The sequence below is a fragment of the Leptodactylus fuscus genome, chromosome 4 (assembly GCF_031893055.1).
Source record: "Leptodactylus fuscus isolate aLepFus1 chromosome 4, aLepFus1.hap2, whole genome shotgun sequence".
Taxonomy (NCBI): domain Eukaryota; kingdom Metazoa; phylum Chordata; class Amphibia; order Anura; family Leptodactylidae; genus Leptodactylus; species Leptodactylus fuscus.
This window is the reverse complement of record NC_134268.1, coordinates 189,692,886-189,713,341: the sequence shown is the minus strand read 5'-3', so window position 1 is coordinate 189,713,341 and position 20,456 is coordinate 189,692,886. Positions and strand designations below refer to the sequence as shown.

General features: G+C 40.1%; 1 protein-coding gene across 4 annotated transcripts in view; it reads right to left on the bottom strand.

The window, feature by feature from the left end:
- Positions 1–20,456, bottom strand: part of DPP6 (dipeptidyl peptidase like 6) — a 1,283,113-nt gene that overhangs the window by 504,414 nt on the left and 758,243 nt on the right. The window contains exon 1 of one of the 4 annotated variants that reach the window (XM_075271530.1): positions 16,973–17,614. The exons of the other annotated variants lie outside the window; for them this stretch is intronic. Within the exon in view, the coding sequence (XP_075127631.1) occupies positions 16,973–17,029 (57 nt within the window). The 5' untranslated portion in view covers positions 17,030–17,614. Of the gene's footprint in view, positions 1–16,972; positions 17,615–20,456 lie in introns of those variants that run through there. 4 annotated transcript variants of the gene reach the window in all.

The window sequence follows — 20,456 nt, the reverse complement described above, 5'->3', positions numbered from 1 at the left end:
ACTAGACTCTTAGAAAGATGTGTCTAGGACAAGATATGCTAATGTTATTTCACACATCACTTACTATCACTTACTATGTACTATTTTGATGTTTTTAGCTAGTTCAATGCTGAAAAGATTTCCATTATTTCCCCATACACTGAGTGCGCTAAAACGGCATTTTTGATATTTTCTCTACATTGTGTATATAGAAATGTCATATTTTACAGGGATTTTTTTTAAAAAAATTTAGACTACATTCTTGAAATTCTCTAAGGTATTCCTTACTAATAGTGGGGCTTTTAAAGGGAACCTAACATTAAAAAAAATGTAACGTACACATCAGGCATCATAGTATAGAGCAGCCCCTGTGATTGGCTGCAGCAGTCGCTCGCACAAATGGGCCGATATTGGACACAGAGAATTGGGGGGAGGGGAGTTCTGGTTTGTTATATTTATGGCCCCATTTACAGAGGTATTAAATAATTTTAAAAAAATGAAACAGAGAACCCCTTTAAGGCTAAGGCCACATGTTGTGGAAATGCGTTGTTTTTGGCTGCTGAAGAAACAGAGTTTACAGTATCAGCAAAGAGAATGAGATTTCATTTAAAGGTGTTGTCCAGGAACTAGATGTTTTTTACAGCACCAATTAAATATTCATGTCATCTGAAGCAATTTTGTAATATACTGTTATTATCAGAATGGCTCCTTTATCCTTTTCCCGGTGCTGTCACATGACGTCTTGTATACACATGTGCCTTATGTTCCTGTTGTGAGCCGGATTAGCTCTGCCTTCCCCTGCCCCTCTAATGTGAGTGCATGTTTAGTGTGCATGCGCCCAATCTCATCCAGTATGTATTACATCTTTTTTTTTTTTTTTTTTTTTTTAAATGTAGATTGTGAGCCCCATATAGAGTTCACAATGTACATTTTTCCCTATCAGTATGTCTTTTTTTTGAAATATGGGATGGAAATCCATGCAAACACGGGGAGAACATACAAACTCCTTGCAGATGGTTTTCTGCCCTTGGCGGGATTTGAACACCAGGGCCCAGCTCTGCAAGGCTGCAGTGCTAACCACTGAGCCAGCGTGTGGCCCCTCCAGTATGTATTACATCTATGCCCAACCATTGATTTCCATGTATAGGAAGAACAAACATTGGACACGCGTACAGTAGACGCTGACACCAGGAAGTAATGTCACAGGACAAGAGCAGGGGGGTGCAGAGATAGACCAGAACACATCACACATCAGGGACATTGAAGCGCAGGATGTGAGAAGATATACATTATGTTACAGGAACTAATTTCAGTCATCACATGACCAGATCAGGAACAGAAGAAAGGGAACTGTTATGGAATTGTATCTAGAGACATTCACAAGAAATTCTGGAAATGGCAGATAACAAAATGTAGTAGAACAAGGAACCTACATCTGACTCTGTGATAGGACATAAAATTAAAGAGGCCCTTTCATGGGTTTGGGCACAGGCAGTTTTATATACCGCTGGAAAGCTGACAGTGCGCTGAATTCGGCTTTCCCGATCTGTGCCCTGGGTGAAGTAGCTCTTCATAGTCAGAAGGGCGTTCCTGACACTCTGTCAGGAACGTCCTTCTTCACAGCAGGGCCAATAGCGCTGTGCTGTGTGAGCTCCTCCTCCCTCTTCTCACAGTGCTCGTCCATAGACTAGTAGTATCAGGAGGGGAGGGAGGCGTTCCTCCCCGCTCACATTCTATAGCGCTATTGGTGCTGCTGTGAAGAAGGATGTTCCTGACTGACTGTCAGGAACACCCTTCTGACTGTGAAGAGCTACGGTACTGGTTCTGATAGTTCTTCAACCAGGGCACAAATCGTGAAAGCAGACAGTGCGCTGAATTAAGCGAACTGTCGGATTTCCAGCGGTATATAGAACTGCAGGTGCCCAAACCCATGAAAGTTCCTCTTTAAGGCACCCAATTGTTCTTCATCAGAGCCTGCCGTGAAGTCAGTTGGACTTATGCTTTATTTATACCCAGGTTATTGTCCCTGTAGCTTAGTGGAAAAAAATAGAGGCTCTGTAATCTGAATACAAACCAAGTCACACATTACTATTCATTAGGGAGATTACAAGAGGAGAGCTGAGAAGAGAGCTCTGTCTATCCAAGAGATCAAAGTCAAAGTAAAATCAGAAGACTGTGTTTTTTAGCTGCATTTTGTACAAGTGGCCTGATCTTAGAGCCGTATTTACGTCTTTTCTCTTGAATAGGCACTCTGCGGGGCATTGACTGGACAACGCCATGTGAACTACGTCAGCAAACAACTATCGTAAAGATTTGGTGTTTGTGGTTTTTAGTAATTGTCATTTCTGACAACCGCATTAATTGTAAAGCCGATCTAAGACGCTCAGTACTTAGACTGAAACAATAGATATTTTCCACATAATTGCCCAGCTAATATCAGACAAGGCGCGCGTTCCCCCATGTAAACAACCACCAGCACTTTTACTCGCGTGATTCATTTTTTTAAACAGATCAGGCAAAAAGAAAAATGACTTAAAAACACAAAGCTTAATAACGGAAAGATGCTTCACATTTCTTAAAATCTGCTCTGTAACACAATGTGAAAATGTGGGGCGTAATGTTGTGAGGCTCTAACTCAAGCTGACATGTTTGATTAAGGGATAAATTGCAATAGAAGTTGGATTTTTATTAATATAACCCAGTAGGACTTGAGCGACTATCTAAATCCTACTCACCAGAGAAGACATTTAGACAGTTCTTAATTCTGAGGAATGACTTGAAATCTAATCTTTCCAAATAGTCGGCAAAATACAGAATAAAATGAAATATTTATCTATGCTCCGGTTACTGTGGTGATGTGTGTATCCATCTACGACACAGAAATGTACATTTTGTTTAGTTTGGATCCTGTGCAATTTCCTGTCCTAAAAGCCTTAATGTAAACCTGACAGGTGATTTCTGCTGCCCTATATGACAGCAGGATGGGACAGAGATGCCATAAAGTCTAAAATTGCACGTAACAAGTTAACAACACTATGGCACAGAAAAATCGCACGTAACAAGTTAGCAACACTATGGCACAGAGTGTCGATAATTTCCATTGGCTTTTGTTGTCTTCTGTTTTAACATATGGAGTTGCAGCAAGTTATAACATGCACAGAGTCAAGTTAACTCTGGTTCATTTGTCAATAGATGATTTATGCGATTTAGACCTGAATTTCCTAATAAAAAGCTGAATATATCCTGATACAAATCCTAATGGAGACAGTAAGTCCTGAGAGGACTAGTAGAAGAGATCATAAAGAGTCCTGCATAAGCTGAGGGCTGACAATCAATGTGAGTGGACGGAGTAATCAGGACTCTCACTGTCTCCTAGGAGTCCTGCCAAGTTTTGCTGATAAATCCTCCTCCAAATCATATAACCCTATATCATAGGCTCAGTTCACATCTGCATTCGGAGACTGCAAGCGGCACTTTTTTCTGGGCATTTTTTGTGCTGAAACCACACAGACCCCATTATAGGCTATGGCGTCTACAGCTTTCTTATGATAACAGATTTTTTATGTGGATTAAGTTTCCGTTTGGGGGTCTGAACGGAAACCGGAACAGAGATGTTAATTTAGCCTTAGAGCTCAGCTTCTCACCCTGCATCACATTTTGCTTAGCTTGACTAACATACATCACCTGACGGGGTCACTTAAGTCGTATTTGCAATACATGCAAACTAATATAAGGCAATGCTAAGAACTTATGGTTGCTCTGCTATTGTAGCAAGCTGCTTTGGATCATGTTAAAGGGATCTAGTCTGATAATATTGGGGAATTTACAACGGCCGGTCCCATATTTAAAGCTACAGTCTGGCGGTTGTTATTATTTTCTAACCTTGTTGTTCAGGACATGCAATTGTGAAGTCACTAACCAAGTCCACTGTTCTCTTTAGTCAACTACAAAACAGGTCCTTTGGCTGGTCATGTGATGGGTGGAATGACCTGCTGCAAAAAGTATAAGGATCACATAGACTTACATAGAAAAAGTGGTTTCCAGTAGGTGAGGCCATGGCCAATATGGTGCATGGCTGCATTGTTCCCGTTACAATCGTATACCCTGTATTACAGGGTGTCAGGGTCTGGGGTTGCTAGGTGGGGTGGCATAGACACACAAGTCCAATTTCTTTAGTCCAAAACAAAGGTAGAGTTTTATTTTCTCTCAAAAAGGTAGTGAAGCAACAAAGGAAACAATACAAAAATAAATACCTGCCCGTCTAGGCTCTAACTAAACATAGAATAGGTTACCTCACCTAGAATCACAGAAATCAAAAGCCAGTTGAGTCATTCAGGACACAGCTCCAAAAATATGACGTCTCTCTCTTTCTTTGGCTCTCCGGCCAAGCTCTGCCCACAGTCTGCTGCTGGAGCTGGCTTCTTAAGCTCCCTTGATGAGCAAACTCTCTGCAGCTGAGTCGCTGCCGGAACATCACCAAAGTGTGGACTGGAGGGGGTGGAATGACAGGTCCCACTACCAATCCTACCTGCCATTCCTAAAAATCCAGCCCAGTTATCGGAACTCTGAAATAACCCTCAGCAGACAATAGTTATCTGCTGAGAAATGTTCTTTGTGGCATTTTCTCATCTCACCCACCTTAGTAGTCTGGGTGAGATGTACACCCCCTCCATTACCTGACCAGCCATTGGCTTACAAGGGCTAGAGAAAAATTAAAATGGGCGGAGTGGGGCTTTAAGTCATAGGTCCTGGAGACGTGCTAGCATATTAGAACGCATGTAACAAACCTCATAAAACCATATACTGGATCTACTGGGGGATAAAAAAAAATTCCTAGGAAATAATTGGCAATTGCAATTAACTATGTGAATGAAATAAATGATATGATTTAAATTTACGAGACCAAAGTCACCAGGGAAATATACGGGATGTCAGGGAAATCCTATTAGATGCGCAGTGTTCAACATATCTCATCTCATAAGACTTGGATGCAATGAGGTATAGCCAGATAAAGCTGTTTATTACAGTAAAGCTAGCATGTGGATAACATACTTACCAATAGAATGGGCCACTTTTATATTAAATACTAATAATACATGGTGAATTCTAATTTCTGTATAATGGACCTAGTCATGCAGTACATGTGTGTTAGTAACCCACCCAATGCCACCCCAAAAGGCCCATATAGTAAACTTACTGTAGGTTAGTCTTTGTATAGATTTCCTAGCAGTACAAAATTAAGGCAAAATGTCAAATATTTGCATTATTATTATTATTATTATTATTATTATTTCCTATAATTATTTTTATTTTATCCCTACATTTGCCTAATAATTCATAATTGTGATATTAAACTAAAACGATAGAAGAAAAGTTACTTTCTATAGAAAATGTGTAAACTAAAATGGTGAATTGAACATTTTTGACTAAACAACATGTAACAAAGGAGGTAAAATCTATGTCTGTTCTGTATTCTTGTCTGCACGGCAATGCTGATAATGAGTGAATTGGGGTCAGCCGTACCCTAGTATGTTTACAATCGCGTCTTACAAGGAAGTAAAACCTCACTCATTCAGCAGTCTTAGAATATTTCGTGCTTATTGTGCTCATTAATGAGCTTTTACGTTTCTCAAATATGCTGAATGCTAAAAAACCATTTACAAATCAATAAAACTTAGTGCAGAATAAAATATACAGCTGTATGGAACAAACTCCAGTAATAAACTGATGGTGGGAACCGGTGTATAGTAAAGGGAATATTTCAGATTGTCATTGGAGGTATTCCATGAGGAATATGATTTTAGTATTGGGTGTCCCATCAATCATCTATTCTCAATATCTAATACACAGAGAATAGAGCAGGAAGCAGACAGCGCTGTTCTCTGTATAGTGGTTGAACTTTGTCCCTGTAGGTTTCCCATTGGAAAAAAATAGAAACTAATTTGCAATACCTTGGTCTGGCCACTAATCAGAGAACAGCGCTGTCTCCTTCCTGCTCCATTATCCTAAGGTAGGTCATCAAAGACAAATTTAATACACATCAAAGGAACTGAATCTGCTTCACATCCACTAGAATGGTCAACAAGATGTGCCATATTGATACAAATTGATACATTGTAACCAAGGATTGACAATAAACACAAGGTGGCAACTGTCTTTGTTGCCTTTATTAGCCAATGTCATAGCAACACATCTCAGTACAGCTTTGATTTGTCAGAGACGCAATAAGAAACAAAAGCTGTGATTGGTTGGGTGAACACCCCATTCCCCCATTGCCTTCTTCATATTGATCCATAGAATCCCAGCTCCATTTTTTTTTCAAAGATGCCTTAAAAATGAAGAAGTGACACAAATGGTTGCTTTGGCTTCACAAAATACTGATGTGTCTTATGTTAGCTTTTCTCTTGGATGGATATGTCCAGATAGGTGTGTTACAAGATAGTCAGCTTTTAAAAACAACACAGTTTTGCAGTATTGCCATAAGATGTATTTATGGCCCCCCAGAGGTTGTGTAGTGAATTGCTGTCTGTCAAGGGTTTTGCTCACAATATTATATCCAATTGGTTTCATGAAATATTGAGTAACAGTGAACAAAGCAGCTTGTGTTGACGAAAGAGTTTACAAGGCACTGAGGAGGGATACATCCATATTGCAGATCATGCAGTAGATATTATGGACATGCATATGTTGATTAATATTCTAACTATACTTACATCTAGAGATGAGCGAACACTGTTCGGATCAGCCGTTCCGAACAGCACGCTCACAGCACACTCCCATAGAAATGAATGGAAGCACCTGGTACGCAGACTTTGCCGGCGGCCGGCCGCTTGACCCCCCGCTTCCATTCATTTCTATGGGAGCGTGCTGTTCGGAACGGCTGTTCTGAACAGTGTTCGCTCATCTCTACTTACATCCTATTCATAGGAGTGTTACATGTCCATACAGAACTCTTAATGTATCCTATAAATGGGTGTCACATGTAATTGATTAGTCCCGAGTGTCTACATGGAAGCCATATTGTTGCGGACATAATACAGCGCAGCCTTTTATGCCCCAGTGCGATTTCTGTACCAAGATACTACTGTATCTGATGTCTCTAATATTGTCCTGATCCCATCACACACCCAGACCTGCTCCTACTATAGATATGGTCCGACTATTAGTGACTTTCACTTATTCTTCCCCTTCCTTAATACTTTTATGTCTTGCACACGTATCACTTGTCTTTTATGTTTCTTGACAATGATTTCTATAGAACCTCATCCTTCTCCTTATAGTACTTGACTTAGAGCATCCACAACATTGTCTTCATACAGGTTCAGAATCTCGCTTTCACTGTCTGTTGCTATATAAAGTAACAAATCTGATGCCGATCTTCTGCAATTTCATAAATTATTCCTGTACAGAGCACAGTAGGATGAGGAGTGACTGTGTGGGCATCCCGTGTGCTATCCTGCCTAGACATTCATACATGTAATTGACTTTTATGTTAGGAAATAATGCAGAAGATGTTCAATGAAAACCACCCTGCTGTTCTCTATACTTGTACATGGAGGCCTTTGGTAGCTGATTAGAGATCATTATTAAGAGATGTTGGCTCCTCTACACGCTCATATCTCACAATTACACTCCATAAAATCTCAATGTAAACTCTGATCCCAAACATTTCATATCTCTAACTCAATATCTATCTCAGTACTCAGGCAGACTCTTTCTTTAACTGGTAGCAGAGGAGGGGTTGCACGGATCTTACAAGATTCACTATAAGGAACGCTACAGATACTAGGAGCCAGACACCCTGGTTCAAACACAGGGGGACTCTTAAAGGGGTTATCCAGGACTTTGATGCTGAACTTGATAAAATCACATCCATTAGTCACATGGCCACACTACAGCTCAGCCATATTCATGGCTACAATATGATCACGAGACCAACAGACGTGATGTCACTTCCCAAGAAGAGGAAGTCAAGCTCAGTATCATAGTCCTGGATAACCCCTTTAAGGTGGCCATACAGTTCAGACTTATAGGCAGATGAGTCCCCTGATTTGGGCAAGATCCTACCATCCAATATAAAAGGCCCTTCCAATGTTTATTCCATATGTCAGAGAAAGAAAGGATCAGGCATGTTGAATTTCAACATGTCCAATCCTTTGTTCTCAAGGGAGGTTAGCTTCTAGCGGAGATGCCTGACAAAGGCTATCACCCTCTCCACATTGAGAACACATGTACAATTGGCCAAACTGAGTACATATGTGTATGTGGAGTTGGCTAGGAATTGCTATTGTAAGTATATAGTCAGCTTTATGTCCAGATATCCACAACGGGTAACCAATACAAAAAGAACAAACCTCTTACTATCTATATGGCCTCATGCATATCACTGTATCTTTTTTGTATGTGCATTTTGCATATTACGTTGTGTAGACAGATAGAACATGGACACTTTCAGGGCTCAGGTCGCAATACTCAATCCTATTCTTCTACATTCTGCTGTCCAAGCTCAATCATTCATGTACATGGGTGCAGGAAGAACATGAATGGCATATGGGTCCCAAGTGTGAGACCACTTATGTAATATTCCAGATTTTCTTCATGAGATATTACAAATACTAGAAGTCGCATAGTATAAAGGCCTACAGGATGTGACCTTGTCAAAGTAGCGCCCCAAGACAAGCTGACTTCTGGGCCTACAAACCATCTCTCCATCTCACTCGGAGCTGTCTCCTCCCTCTACAGAGTGATGGCATGGTCCTTAAATATGGAGTCTCTACCTGAGTCCTACCCTGAGTAGCATCTTATGTCAAACAGGTAGCACCAACACATCTTGTACTGTGATACAACTCATGGACACAACTAAGTAAGGAATCATTGCCCAATCCACTACCCAAGAGTTTCAGGACTCTGTGCAATGGCTTGCAGCATTAAAAGCAATGTGAGCATGTAGAAAACACATCTACCAACATAATGTAACTATATCATAACACATGACAAACTCTACTGTGCCAAGTTGTGGCGTGCTAGCTTGGCTAACATTGCACTCTCACTATGCTAACATGTGAAGCCAGGACTGAGATTTAACCCTTGTGTACACAACAGGCTAACCAGTCATGGTGTGCGCCTGCACCGCCATAGTGTAAGTACATGCGCCACAACATAACAGAACACAATATGTTAGACCCTAGTTGCCGTAAATCATATCATGTCGCCCATGGTTCTCCATAGGATAACAAGTAACATCATACTTTAGTGTTACCTACTATAATATTACACAATGGTGCCCCGGAGAGTAACTGACAAGTCCAGCTCTGCTATATCTCACTATGATATATTACCGTGAATTATACTACCATTTTATTTTCTCCTTCACGCATATACTTGCCATTTTTTTTAATATATTTTAGCTTTCTGTAAGATGTCGCTGCTCGGTTTACCAGTGAATGACAAGCGTCAATAGCTGTCAAATCATTACATAAGATCACAAGTCGAAAGGTAAAAATGGATGAAAAACACTTTTTTTTCCGCTCCACAATGATTTGACTTAAGCCGCATTCATACATAAGAAATACATATAATTTGCCTCGCCTGGATTACCTCCAGATACTTTGTGGACTGAATAATGTACATCTGTACTAAAATAGATTTTCCTCTATTGAAATAAGCGTACGCTCAAGCAATGGCTATTAGGAACTGTCAATAGTTTTCAGTTATCTTCTTCAAGAAAAAGAATGTTGTCCAAAGAGATGATGATTTGAGGGATTGTAGAAATTGCTCAGGAAGTTTAAAATGGAAAGCAGAGCTTTGTATGACTCACTTAAAGATGCCGGCAGACAATTGCTGCTTCACATTTGTCAGATGTAGCCGAAGCACGCTACATAATAGCAACCGAGGTAACCAGACTTAAAGGGGCCACCTGTGTCCAATAAGGAATTCTGGCTTTATAGAGGGGTCCTCTGTTCAGTATTCTTATGTCTTGACCAAAGTGAATAGCTCTTAGAAAGAGTGTCTCTCACTCTGGAGGACCCGACCTATTCTGCATTACATAGACAAGCCCTTAAGTTGAATGCACATTGTGGAATACTTAAGTGTCCTTTCACTTTTTTGACTATTGCATGTGGAGGGGTTTGCTGAAGATTTTTGTAATAAACTCTGTCTAGTAGAAAACAGACTTTGGGTACGTTCACGTGGAGTTTTTTGCAGGTGATTTTGACATGGAATCCGCCTCAAAGTCCACCTGCAAAAATGTCTCCTATTGATTTCAATGGGAGTCGCTCGCTTTTTTTTCCCACTAGCGAGACTCACTCCCAGTGAGGCCTATTCATTCGGACCTAATCAGGACTGGGTGCTGCAACGGGATGGCGGTGCACTTCATTGGCATTATGATGCGGCTAGCCGCGCCAAAAAGTCACACAGCGGAAAAAGGTTTCCGCTGTGTGAACTTACCCTAAGTTCTGTCTTACAACGATCTAACTAAGGCCGGGTTCACATCTGCGCTCGGTGAGCACTCGGGGATTCCGTTTCCTATTCCACTTAAAAAATATGGAGAGAAAAGTCCGGTGGAGATGCGACAGACCCCATTATAGTCTATGGGGTTCGCGAGTAACCACTTTTTAAGTGGATTAGGTTTCTGTATTCCCCAAGTGGATCCAAATAACAGAAGCCCAAGCGCAGATTAACACTAGGTTCATATTAGTGTTGTCTCCCTGTCTGGGTCCATTGGGGGATCAAAACAACAGAGAAGCAGACCACTAAAACAGAAGTCAGAAATAAAAATCTAAATGGCATAGAATTGGGGAAAAAATATGCTGCAATGAGCCTTTTTGGGTTTCATGGTTACAGAGTTCACTGAGATTAGAATGGCAGGTTAGATTTATTCAGCAGATCAGTAAGATTGTCGCAATAGCAAATTTATGTAATTTTATATAACTTTAACTTAATTTTATATTTCTTTTTGTTGTATTTCCTTTGTAAGGGCTCTTTTTGGTAGCACTGACTTTTTTTGGGTAAAATTATGGGGTACACACAACTTTTTGAATGTATTTATGTTTTTTTGTGGTGGTGACGACAATTTTAATTTTTTTTTTCTGTTATAGCATTCAATGTACACAACACGCACTGTTATATTATGATAGTGTAGGCACCTTCTGATGTGACAATGCCTAAAATGTTTTGTTTTTTTACGTCATCTAGGAACAGAGGGGTTTAATTTTTTTATATATATTTTTTACATTTATTTTTAGACTTCCCAGAGGTTTTATACTTGATTCTTCTGTATTGCAGCATATTGCTTATTTATGGCACTTCTGGCAGGGTATAATGCAAGCTATGTTATGACTCTGGGAGCCTTTGATAGGGTCTCAGCTGTCATGACAACAGACCACCAGCTTCACCTAATCTCTATAGGGTCTACTATCCTAATCAAGTATTCACTGTAACTCTCATTCCCCGTTGACCCATGTGAATATCCTTCTGATCAACCTACAAATGCGTTGGTCTATAAGATGCTCTATTGTCGGCAAAACACATAACCTTGTGTGAACTGGGATATGCTGCCGAAAATATAAATCAATAAATCTATATAGGATGCTTCCTCCTTTCCTTTGCAGAGGCCATTGTAAAAGTGTGATAACATAAATGTCGATCACTACGTTTATCCGTGATCGGCACTAGTCTTCAATGAACATTGGGCTGTGTAATAGGAATATTCCCTATTGGATCCTTGGCCATCTCCATCATTTCTATAGATTTTGATAGATAAAGTGATCCATTATGACAAACATAATATGGTAATTTTTTTCTAATCCACCTGATTTTTTATACAAATTTATATCAAATTACTAAGACAAAGCAGACATATTAACAATGTGATGGACATAGTATAAACTGTTGACATTTCTATAGGTAAAGCAGATTAGTCGGAGCTCTTAAAGGAAGTATAAGGTCACCCTAGTTGGGATCTGGTTTATATCCAGTATGTGAAGAGTTAACTAAAACAACATTCCTTTCTAGCATATACCGAGTCGGCTTAGTTTATACATTTACTTTATGTATCTCAGGATGTCAGACCCATTAGGCTCCTGCTCAGAAAATAAGGGCACATTTCTCCTAATACTATGTCCCTGGGAGCCCTTTCCGTTAGCTTTAACAATTTCCACTGTGCATTAGTAATAAGATCTGTATTGTCCTATCACATCTCACTGGGTTCATTTCTACTTTTCCCTTCTGGGTTTCTACGGACTTGAACTATTTTGGCTTCAATTTTTATAACCAGACTCCAGCAGCTGTAAATAGTCATATCATTGCAGAATAGACCTAGGTACAGGTAGATGGAGGGTGCCAGTTAAATAATAGATAATGGAGAAGCCTGCAATACAGAACCAGACATAGTCAGGTAATAGTAAATGTTGTCAGAAGGAAGAATCGAACATACAATGGGTCAGGAATAGATGAAGACGAGAAATGACTCCAGAGAATGAGTCAATATGCTGTAACCATAATCACTGGGAACCATCCATACTTGTTTCCTTACGTGATTGTGGTAAGGATGGAGGCCAATGGGAGGTCCCATAGAAGCCACAGGGGGTACCTTTATACAGGCCTTCATAATGGACCAAAGACAGTAGTGAGAACGTGCAAGTCACTATAAATCACTTTTACTACCCTGTCCATCACAAATTATTGTACCTTAGACTAGACTATACGCAAATCCATAAATGTAAATCAACAAAGAAATAACTGTCGAACTTCCTGCCTTAATAAGCATCTTATAAGTCCTACTCACCGAGGTCTCCCCGATTCTGCCATTTCTTGGGTCCTTCACTAGTCTCTATTTCCTGTTTCTTCCCAACACGGACTTTTGAACACTGCGGCCCATCACTAGATGTGACATAGTAACTCGCAACTATCGCCAGTGAGTGGTGTCCACATCGAGAAGAAGCAGGACGTAGAAACTGGTGAAGGACCTGTGAGATATCAAAATTGGGGAAACACGGCTTAGTAAGGCGAGTATGAATTTTGTTATTTTGTAACATGTCCTAGTGTCTTCGAAAAAAAAATTCCTGACTGGACAACCCCTTTAATCTACAGATGTAGCAGTCACCAAATAATCATCGGGCCATGATATGAATGTACACTTCATGGCCACTACATTTGGTAGAGTCAAGCATAGACAGTCAGGAGACCGGAGCGCCTGGAGATTGGTGAGGGGTTTATTTTGTAACACGTTTGGTTGTAGAGAGTCTCTACTTTGTATCAGTATATTCGTAATATTCACAAAAGTTGAGCACCTGAAATGGTTAATGCCATAATAAAAGGGGAAAATCAGACTTAGAGCACGATACATAGTAGCAATGCCTAAAATAGACTATAGTAAATGTGAAGAGTGGGATAATAATTTCTCCTAGGACTCTGATCAATCACCCAAATAAAACTCCATCCCATCCAAGTTGTCGTAAGACAAGAGTCTCTCAAGTGATGCCATAGTCATTGCAGAGTCAGAGATTGTAAGGATTTAGTTGAGGTCAAGAAATCTTAAAAACTACAGTAAAGTTTTTGTAATTGATACGTCATATGAATATACAGCAAATCCTTCTACTGATCGCCCAAGAAGCAGACCAAAAGAAGAAGAATAATCATATAACATCAGGTAGAGATTACAGTGATATGCAGCCCAGTCAGTGACTACATGCATTTAAAGGGGCTCTGCCACTACAACATAACTCGAAAAAAGTAAAATAAGACATGGATTGGTTTGTTAAAGGGTTTATCCACTTTCTAATATTGTTGGCCTATTCTTAGATCTGTGAGGGTCCCCTACAGATCAGCTGATCTAGGACAACTTGGCTCCCAGTAATTTTTACATGCTGGGAGTTGTGCTGATCACTTGCCGTACAATGTGTATTCTCAGGTTTCGGTACAGTAGTGCTATTGATATCTATGGGACAGCAATGGGGTGTCTTAATCCTCCACTACACATCATATGGCACATGGGCAGTGTGTCTTCCAGCATGTAAACATTTCCAGGACAGCTGATCTGTAGGAGTCCTGGCTGCTGTAGGAGTCCTGGCTGCCTACCTTAAGGATAGGTCATCAATATTAGAAAGTGGATAACCCCCTTTAGGATAGGGGCACAACTAAAGATTATTGCTCCCAGTGTAAAAATCATCTTGGGTCTCCCACGCAACTTTTTCTCATGTCTGCCATCACAGCTTGCCCTTTCCTTCCAGCAACGTTGTTGGGTCTTGTAAGTGAACCATTTATGCAACACAATCAACCTGAATTATTGGTAGGGCCACAAGCTCCTAACATATGCTATGTCCTATCTTCTCCCTAAAAATACTGTATAACAAAGAAGAGTTCATAGACATCTGAGGGCCCCTGTACAACAGTTATGGGCCCTTGTTTTCCAGGATCTCAGCATAGAGCTGTTAGCTATGAAGTTACTTCGCTTAGGTGTTATCTGCAAACTAATAGTATGAGCTAGTGTTGAGGTACTAGGGCCCCCTGACCTACAGGCCCCTATGTAGCTGCACAGGCTCCAGCAATAGTATATCTGGCCTTGGTATAACATCTTCTTTGTTAGTTTTGGGAATGAATTAAATCTTCTGTATAGTTCAGCAGTCTCTCCCATATAAACATGGTAGGAGAATATTATAACCCTTCATCCTTCCCTTCAGTATTTTCCTCACAGCCACCCTCACTTGACCATACAATTACAGTATAGAAAGCAGGGCAGAAGGATTTTGCATAGATAAGCTGTCAGACATAGATGATCTTAGATGTACACTCAGTCTTTGTGCAGTAAGAGGAACCTGAGCCCCCTGGCATAACGTGCACCTCCAAATATAAAACCACTTTTCATAAATAAATAATACCTTCTAATATCTTATGTAAGAAACCTGCTTCCTTCTCAACTTACTATGAAACTTTTGCCTATGTTTGTTTACATACAGTCCCCAGTTCACATATAGAACTCTACGGAGAGGGAGGGGGGAGGAGGAGGGTGGTAATTGATTTATCGCCTCATTCTGTGCAGTGGTAAAGTTGTACCTTGGAATAATAGCAGTGGAAGAAGGGTTCCTCCACTCACACAATAGCAACGTGTATCATCTACAGTTGTCAGTAAAACGTTCCAATCACCTCTCCTTTCCCCTGTGCATAGACTAATGGGATGCAGTACCAGATGCAATATATATATATATGTGTGTTTGTGTATAGTGTGTTCTGCTCAGCAAAGTTGAAGATATGATGGCTAGTATGCCATAACATCAGCATAAACAACGCTGTACTGCCCCTTTAAAAACCTTCCATGTTGCCTTTGCATTGAATGAAACATCCAGAAGATAATAGGACACGTGCTGAAGCGTATACGCCGTAGGCTATTGAATTATACACTATAACCGGACACTTACAATACGTGACACCAGCAGCTGCTTGTAAGCTTAGGTTGTGATCACTGTCTCCAAGTACAACTTCTTCCCATAGTCATTTTACCTTTAAGATTCCACCTGACAAGTTAATGTTCTCTGGTAGTTGAGTGAATACATTTTTCTGGCATAACCCCTGGATTATGCACAATGAATGCCATCCTAAAATAGATTTAATAAGTATGTCTACATTGTGTTTAACAGAAGAAACACAGTGGAATACTGTAGCATTCACTTAAGTCAGGCTCCCAAGTGTTGCAGGAGAAAAGCTTTTTGATGTCGCTGACTTTCCTGCCGTTTGCGTTGCTTCGCACACGATTTACTAATTTATATTGTAATGCAAATTTCAGGTACCCACACATCATGGTACAAGCGCAGCCTGGCATTCCTAAAAAGTGCCAAACAAGTCCATTATCACAGTATCGACCTCAGTTATAAGAAGTGACACTCTCGCGATTAACCCTTTATTTCATCAAGAAAATGAGAAAAACAATAAACTAACCATAGCAAAGCTCTGTCAGAACGATAACTTTTGCAGAAAGCAGAAACAAAACATACGCATGCAGCCAAGTTTAACATGACTTTTAACACGTTAAGTACTCAGTTTGACCACTTTAACTTGACTTTTCCCATTGCTTTCAGTGGCTTTGTTGCGAGTTATCAGATAGAAGGTGGCTACGTCCGAACCTCGACAACATAAAGTGACAACCTCAGCTCTGCTACATCTGCCACAGTCGATACTTTTGAAGAGGATCAGGAAATCCAATGCATAATACATTTTCCATCTTTGCATATAATCCTTCCAATACAAACATCATTATACACTTGTCTTGCTGTTGATCAATACCTTGTATCAAGTATCAAGAAACCGGACAGAGAATAAATCCATGACCTAAGGAATATTCTCTGACTTTTTCGTCTTCGATTCCTTTAACCATTGATTGGCTGGAGCCATTACTGACTATAATGAAATAAGAGAATTTGGTGTCCTTAAGGGGAAGGTTTCTATCCCTCTGGGGAAAGCAGTGGAGAAAAATGCTGATCCCCTGAAATCTTTGCAGCTTGGTTGCCTCTGGTGTGTGCGGCGGAGATGTGGAAGGCTCTAGTATGTTCATCTCCCATCACGTTGGCAGCTGCAAAAGTTTACAGGGCAAAATGAAGAGCACCAGGTGCTAACGTGCCCCCGACTTCCCATCTCCCTGGATGTTTCGCAGAGCCCTGTTCATTTTGCAGCCTCATATTCGTCTCCCTGACCGAGCACTAGTTACGAAAGCCATTCAGCAACTTCCAAAAACCCATCCGTGACTCCCAACCCCCTGAAGAACGTATATAAGGAAACCCAAGACGGCTTAATTATCCTGCCTGCTATTCTGTAGCTATACATAATTGATGGAAAAAGATGCAATCTGTTAAAAATAGCAAACTCCAAAGGGCAGGCTGGGGAGCAGAGCTTAAGGCAGTCCTAAACGCTATCATAGTGACTCAGGTGGTACGCTAGCGTTATCCGGAGCATGTCATTCCCAAACAATTCCCACGTAATAAAAGAAAGATCACAACGGTATTACCTGCTCTTGCTGCTGCTGCGATTTCCCTGAAGCATTCTGTTCTTTAGCTGTGGTCATGATCACCCCACTTGTACCCACCGCAGTAGTCTATGTGATGTTACCGTCTGCGATAAATGCCCCAAAGCCAACGAGTGCGAGTTACTAGTCCATCACAACAATCACCGGTCGATTTCAATGCATATTAAAAAGGGACCCATGCAAGGAAGGCGAAAGACAAAATAATACAAGTCAGGGGAGATTAAGAGATGCAAGGCGCTTTACAATTAGCAACAGCCTCTGCATCACAGAAGCAATGATAACTGCTTGGCAACCTGCTACTGGCAGCAGCATAGCTTGGAGACAACCTAGCGATGTAGCCCCCCTCCTGCTTCCCTTTCTCTACTCCACCCCCTCCTCTTCTCTAGTCAGGCTCACAGAGCATGCACCAGCCCGCAGCCCTGCCAGCAGAAAGGTACAGCACAGCCTTCCCTTGTAGGACTGTCAGGGAGCCATCCAGATGTAAGACTCGGCCTCATTGGCTGCTCCCGAATAGGGACACAGGACAGAGTTTAAGGCGACAATGTGCACCGTGCTGGAGAATCTCTGGCCCATTTTATCTCCCAGAGCCCAAATACGTCAAGTCACAAAACTGAGCTGAGCATGAAATGTTCAATGAAATCCTGAGCAGAAAGCAAGAGGCTTATACAGGGAGGGGGGAGAGTTTCATCCTCGCACAAGACTTACAAAGCAGCAGATATTATATAATATATACAGTATCAAATAGTCCTAAATTTATTCATCATAGGGTTTATGTTTTATTATATCCTTTTTTTTTTAAATGTTATTATATTTTACCTCTCTCCTATCTATCTATCTATCTATCTATCTATCTATCTATCTATCTATCTATCTGTCTGTCTGTCTGTCTGTCTGTCTGTCTGTCTGTCTGTCTATCTATCTATGAACCTATGTATGAGATGTTTTATTTATCTACCTACCTACCTATCAACTGATCTATCCATATATCATATATATCCATATATCATATCTATCTATCTATCTATCTATCTATCTATCTATCTATCTATCATCTATCTACCTACTGATCTATCCATATATAATTATCTATCTATCTATCTATCTATCTATCTATCTATCTATCCATCCATCTACGTATCTATCTATCTATCTATCTATCTATCTATCTATCTATCTATCTATCTATCTATCTATCTATCTATCATCTATCTACCTACTGATCTATCCATATATAATTATCTATCTATCTATCTATCTATCTATCTATCTATCTATCTATCTATCTATCTATCTATCTATCTATCTATCTATCTATCCATCCATCTACGTATCTATCTATCTATCTATCTATCTATCTATCTATCTATCTATCTATCTATCTATCTTATATATCCACCTCCCTCTCTCGATCCATCCATCTGTATTATTGTATCACTTGCCTTGAAGCTTTCTTATGTTTCTCAGCTTTCATTAAATCATTGTTAAGTCTAATATTAGCAGTAGTTTGTCTCAGAAGTCAGAGCATTACCAGACGTGTTTCATATTAATATAGGCGACGTTACATATTATTTATTGCTTATTTTTAGATGTTTTTGATCTGTATTATTGATGTGATGTGTTGTGCAGTACTAGTAAATTAAAGGGGCGTGCATTTACAGGATTTTCTGGTGTGTAATTAAAGCATCTCTATACGTCGTTATATTGATGGAGGCAGTGACCTCTGACCGTGACCTGTACATCAATCAGGCCTTAGGAAACTACTATATAAACTAATATGTAAACTTTTATCTGAACATAAAACCAGAGACTTCAGAAAACCTTTTCATTTGGAAGTTAGAGACTCCTTTAAATTGTAAAGTGATTGTCTCCCTTTTAAGTTCTGAAACTGGTAGCCTCCTGTTAAAGGGGTTTTCCTAAATAAATTAAAAACTTCCTATGGGACTGGGGGTGGGGTGAAATAAGAAAATGGATCTTACTCACCTACCCTACTCCTCTGTCCAGGCATCACATCCCCATTTCCTCCAATTCATGGACTGCTGAGACCATGCAGAGAGTCATGTGACTGCTGTGGCCAATCAGTGATACTGGGTAACAGTGACGTCACAGCGGTGACATCACAGTTACCCACAAAGGTCTATCACTGGCCACAGCCTTGACCTGCTGATTTTCTGGCCCCAGCAATTTATGGAATTATCCCAGACAATCCTTTTATGTTCCAAAATTGCAGAAACCCTTTTAAATTCTGAATTCAAAGAACCTTTTTATGTTCTGAGAGCAGAGGTCTCCTTTAAATTCTAAAAATATAGAAGTCCTAAAAAAATCCTTCTTATTTTCTGAAACAACAGTTTGGGTTTTGAAACCAGTTGATCCCTTTATATCCAAAAACGAGAGGACCCCTTTAATTTTCTGAAATCAGAGACAGGGTTCCAGGTTAGAAATCACTTCCATGATTTTGGCTTCCAAATTTGATTTAGTAGCCAAATGCTATTTCTGGTGGATTTTGCCTTAGGGACCCCTGAAAGAAATCATATAGGTTTCTCAAGCCAAAGAATCGCTGTAAATTTTGAAGCTTTATTATTTCCAAAACTAGAAATAAATGTATGTCCTATATATCTTCAAGTTGTAAAATGCAAAAGACTTTTATGTTTTGAAGTCCGAGAACCTCTTTTGTTTGTAGAATCAGGGGAAACGTTTACATTATACAAAGCAGAATCCTTTACATTCTAAATTCAGAGACCCCCTTTATGTTTTATTTCTCAAACCAGAACCATTCCAAGTTCTGACACCATGTAAGTTCTCAAATTGGTGGTCTTGGTGCTTAAAGGTCTAAACCCACAGAAACCACAGAAGTTATAAGACTTTAGAGCTGCTTTCATTACTGTAAGTGGGGAGGGGGCCAATGTAGGCAACCTCTTCTAAAGTGAGTCTGTGACAAGAGCCAAGCATATCAACCCAGCCCTGCAGATAGATAGGTTAGGGTCATATGACTCAAACAGTGTTTGCCCCTTGTGAATCAATACCACAGTTGCCAAAATATCGCTGCTTTTGTTAATATGCAAATGAGCTGTTTGGAGCAAACAGGACGTTGCCGCTTATCCCTTTGGAGCAATGTTGCTGCAAAGAGCTATTTTACTTATTAAAAAAAAAAAAAAATAATAATATCTTGGCAATTTAGGTAATCACAAGAGGGAAAAAGTTTGATTCAGGTGACCCTAACCATTGTGCAGGGCTGGGTTGATATACTGGCTCTGGAGACAAAATGGTCACAAGCTCTTCAGATAACTTAGTCTCATTTCATAGAGCAGGTGATTCTGGACCAAAATGTAATGCACATTAATTAAAAATGTGGCTGCTTTCTGCCTGAAAAACATCTCTAAAGTTCCTGCCACTAGGTGTCTCCATTAATTTGCTCTTTTGCTACCAAGTCCATCCGTTCATAGATACAATTCATTCCATCCTGCTGATC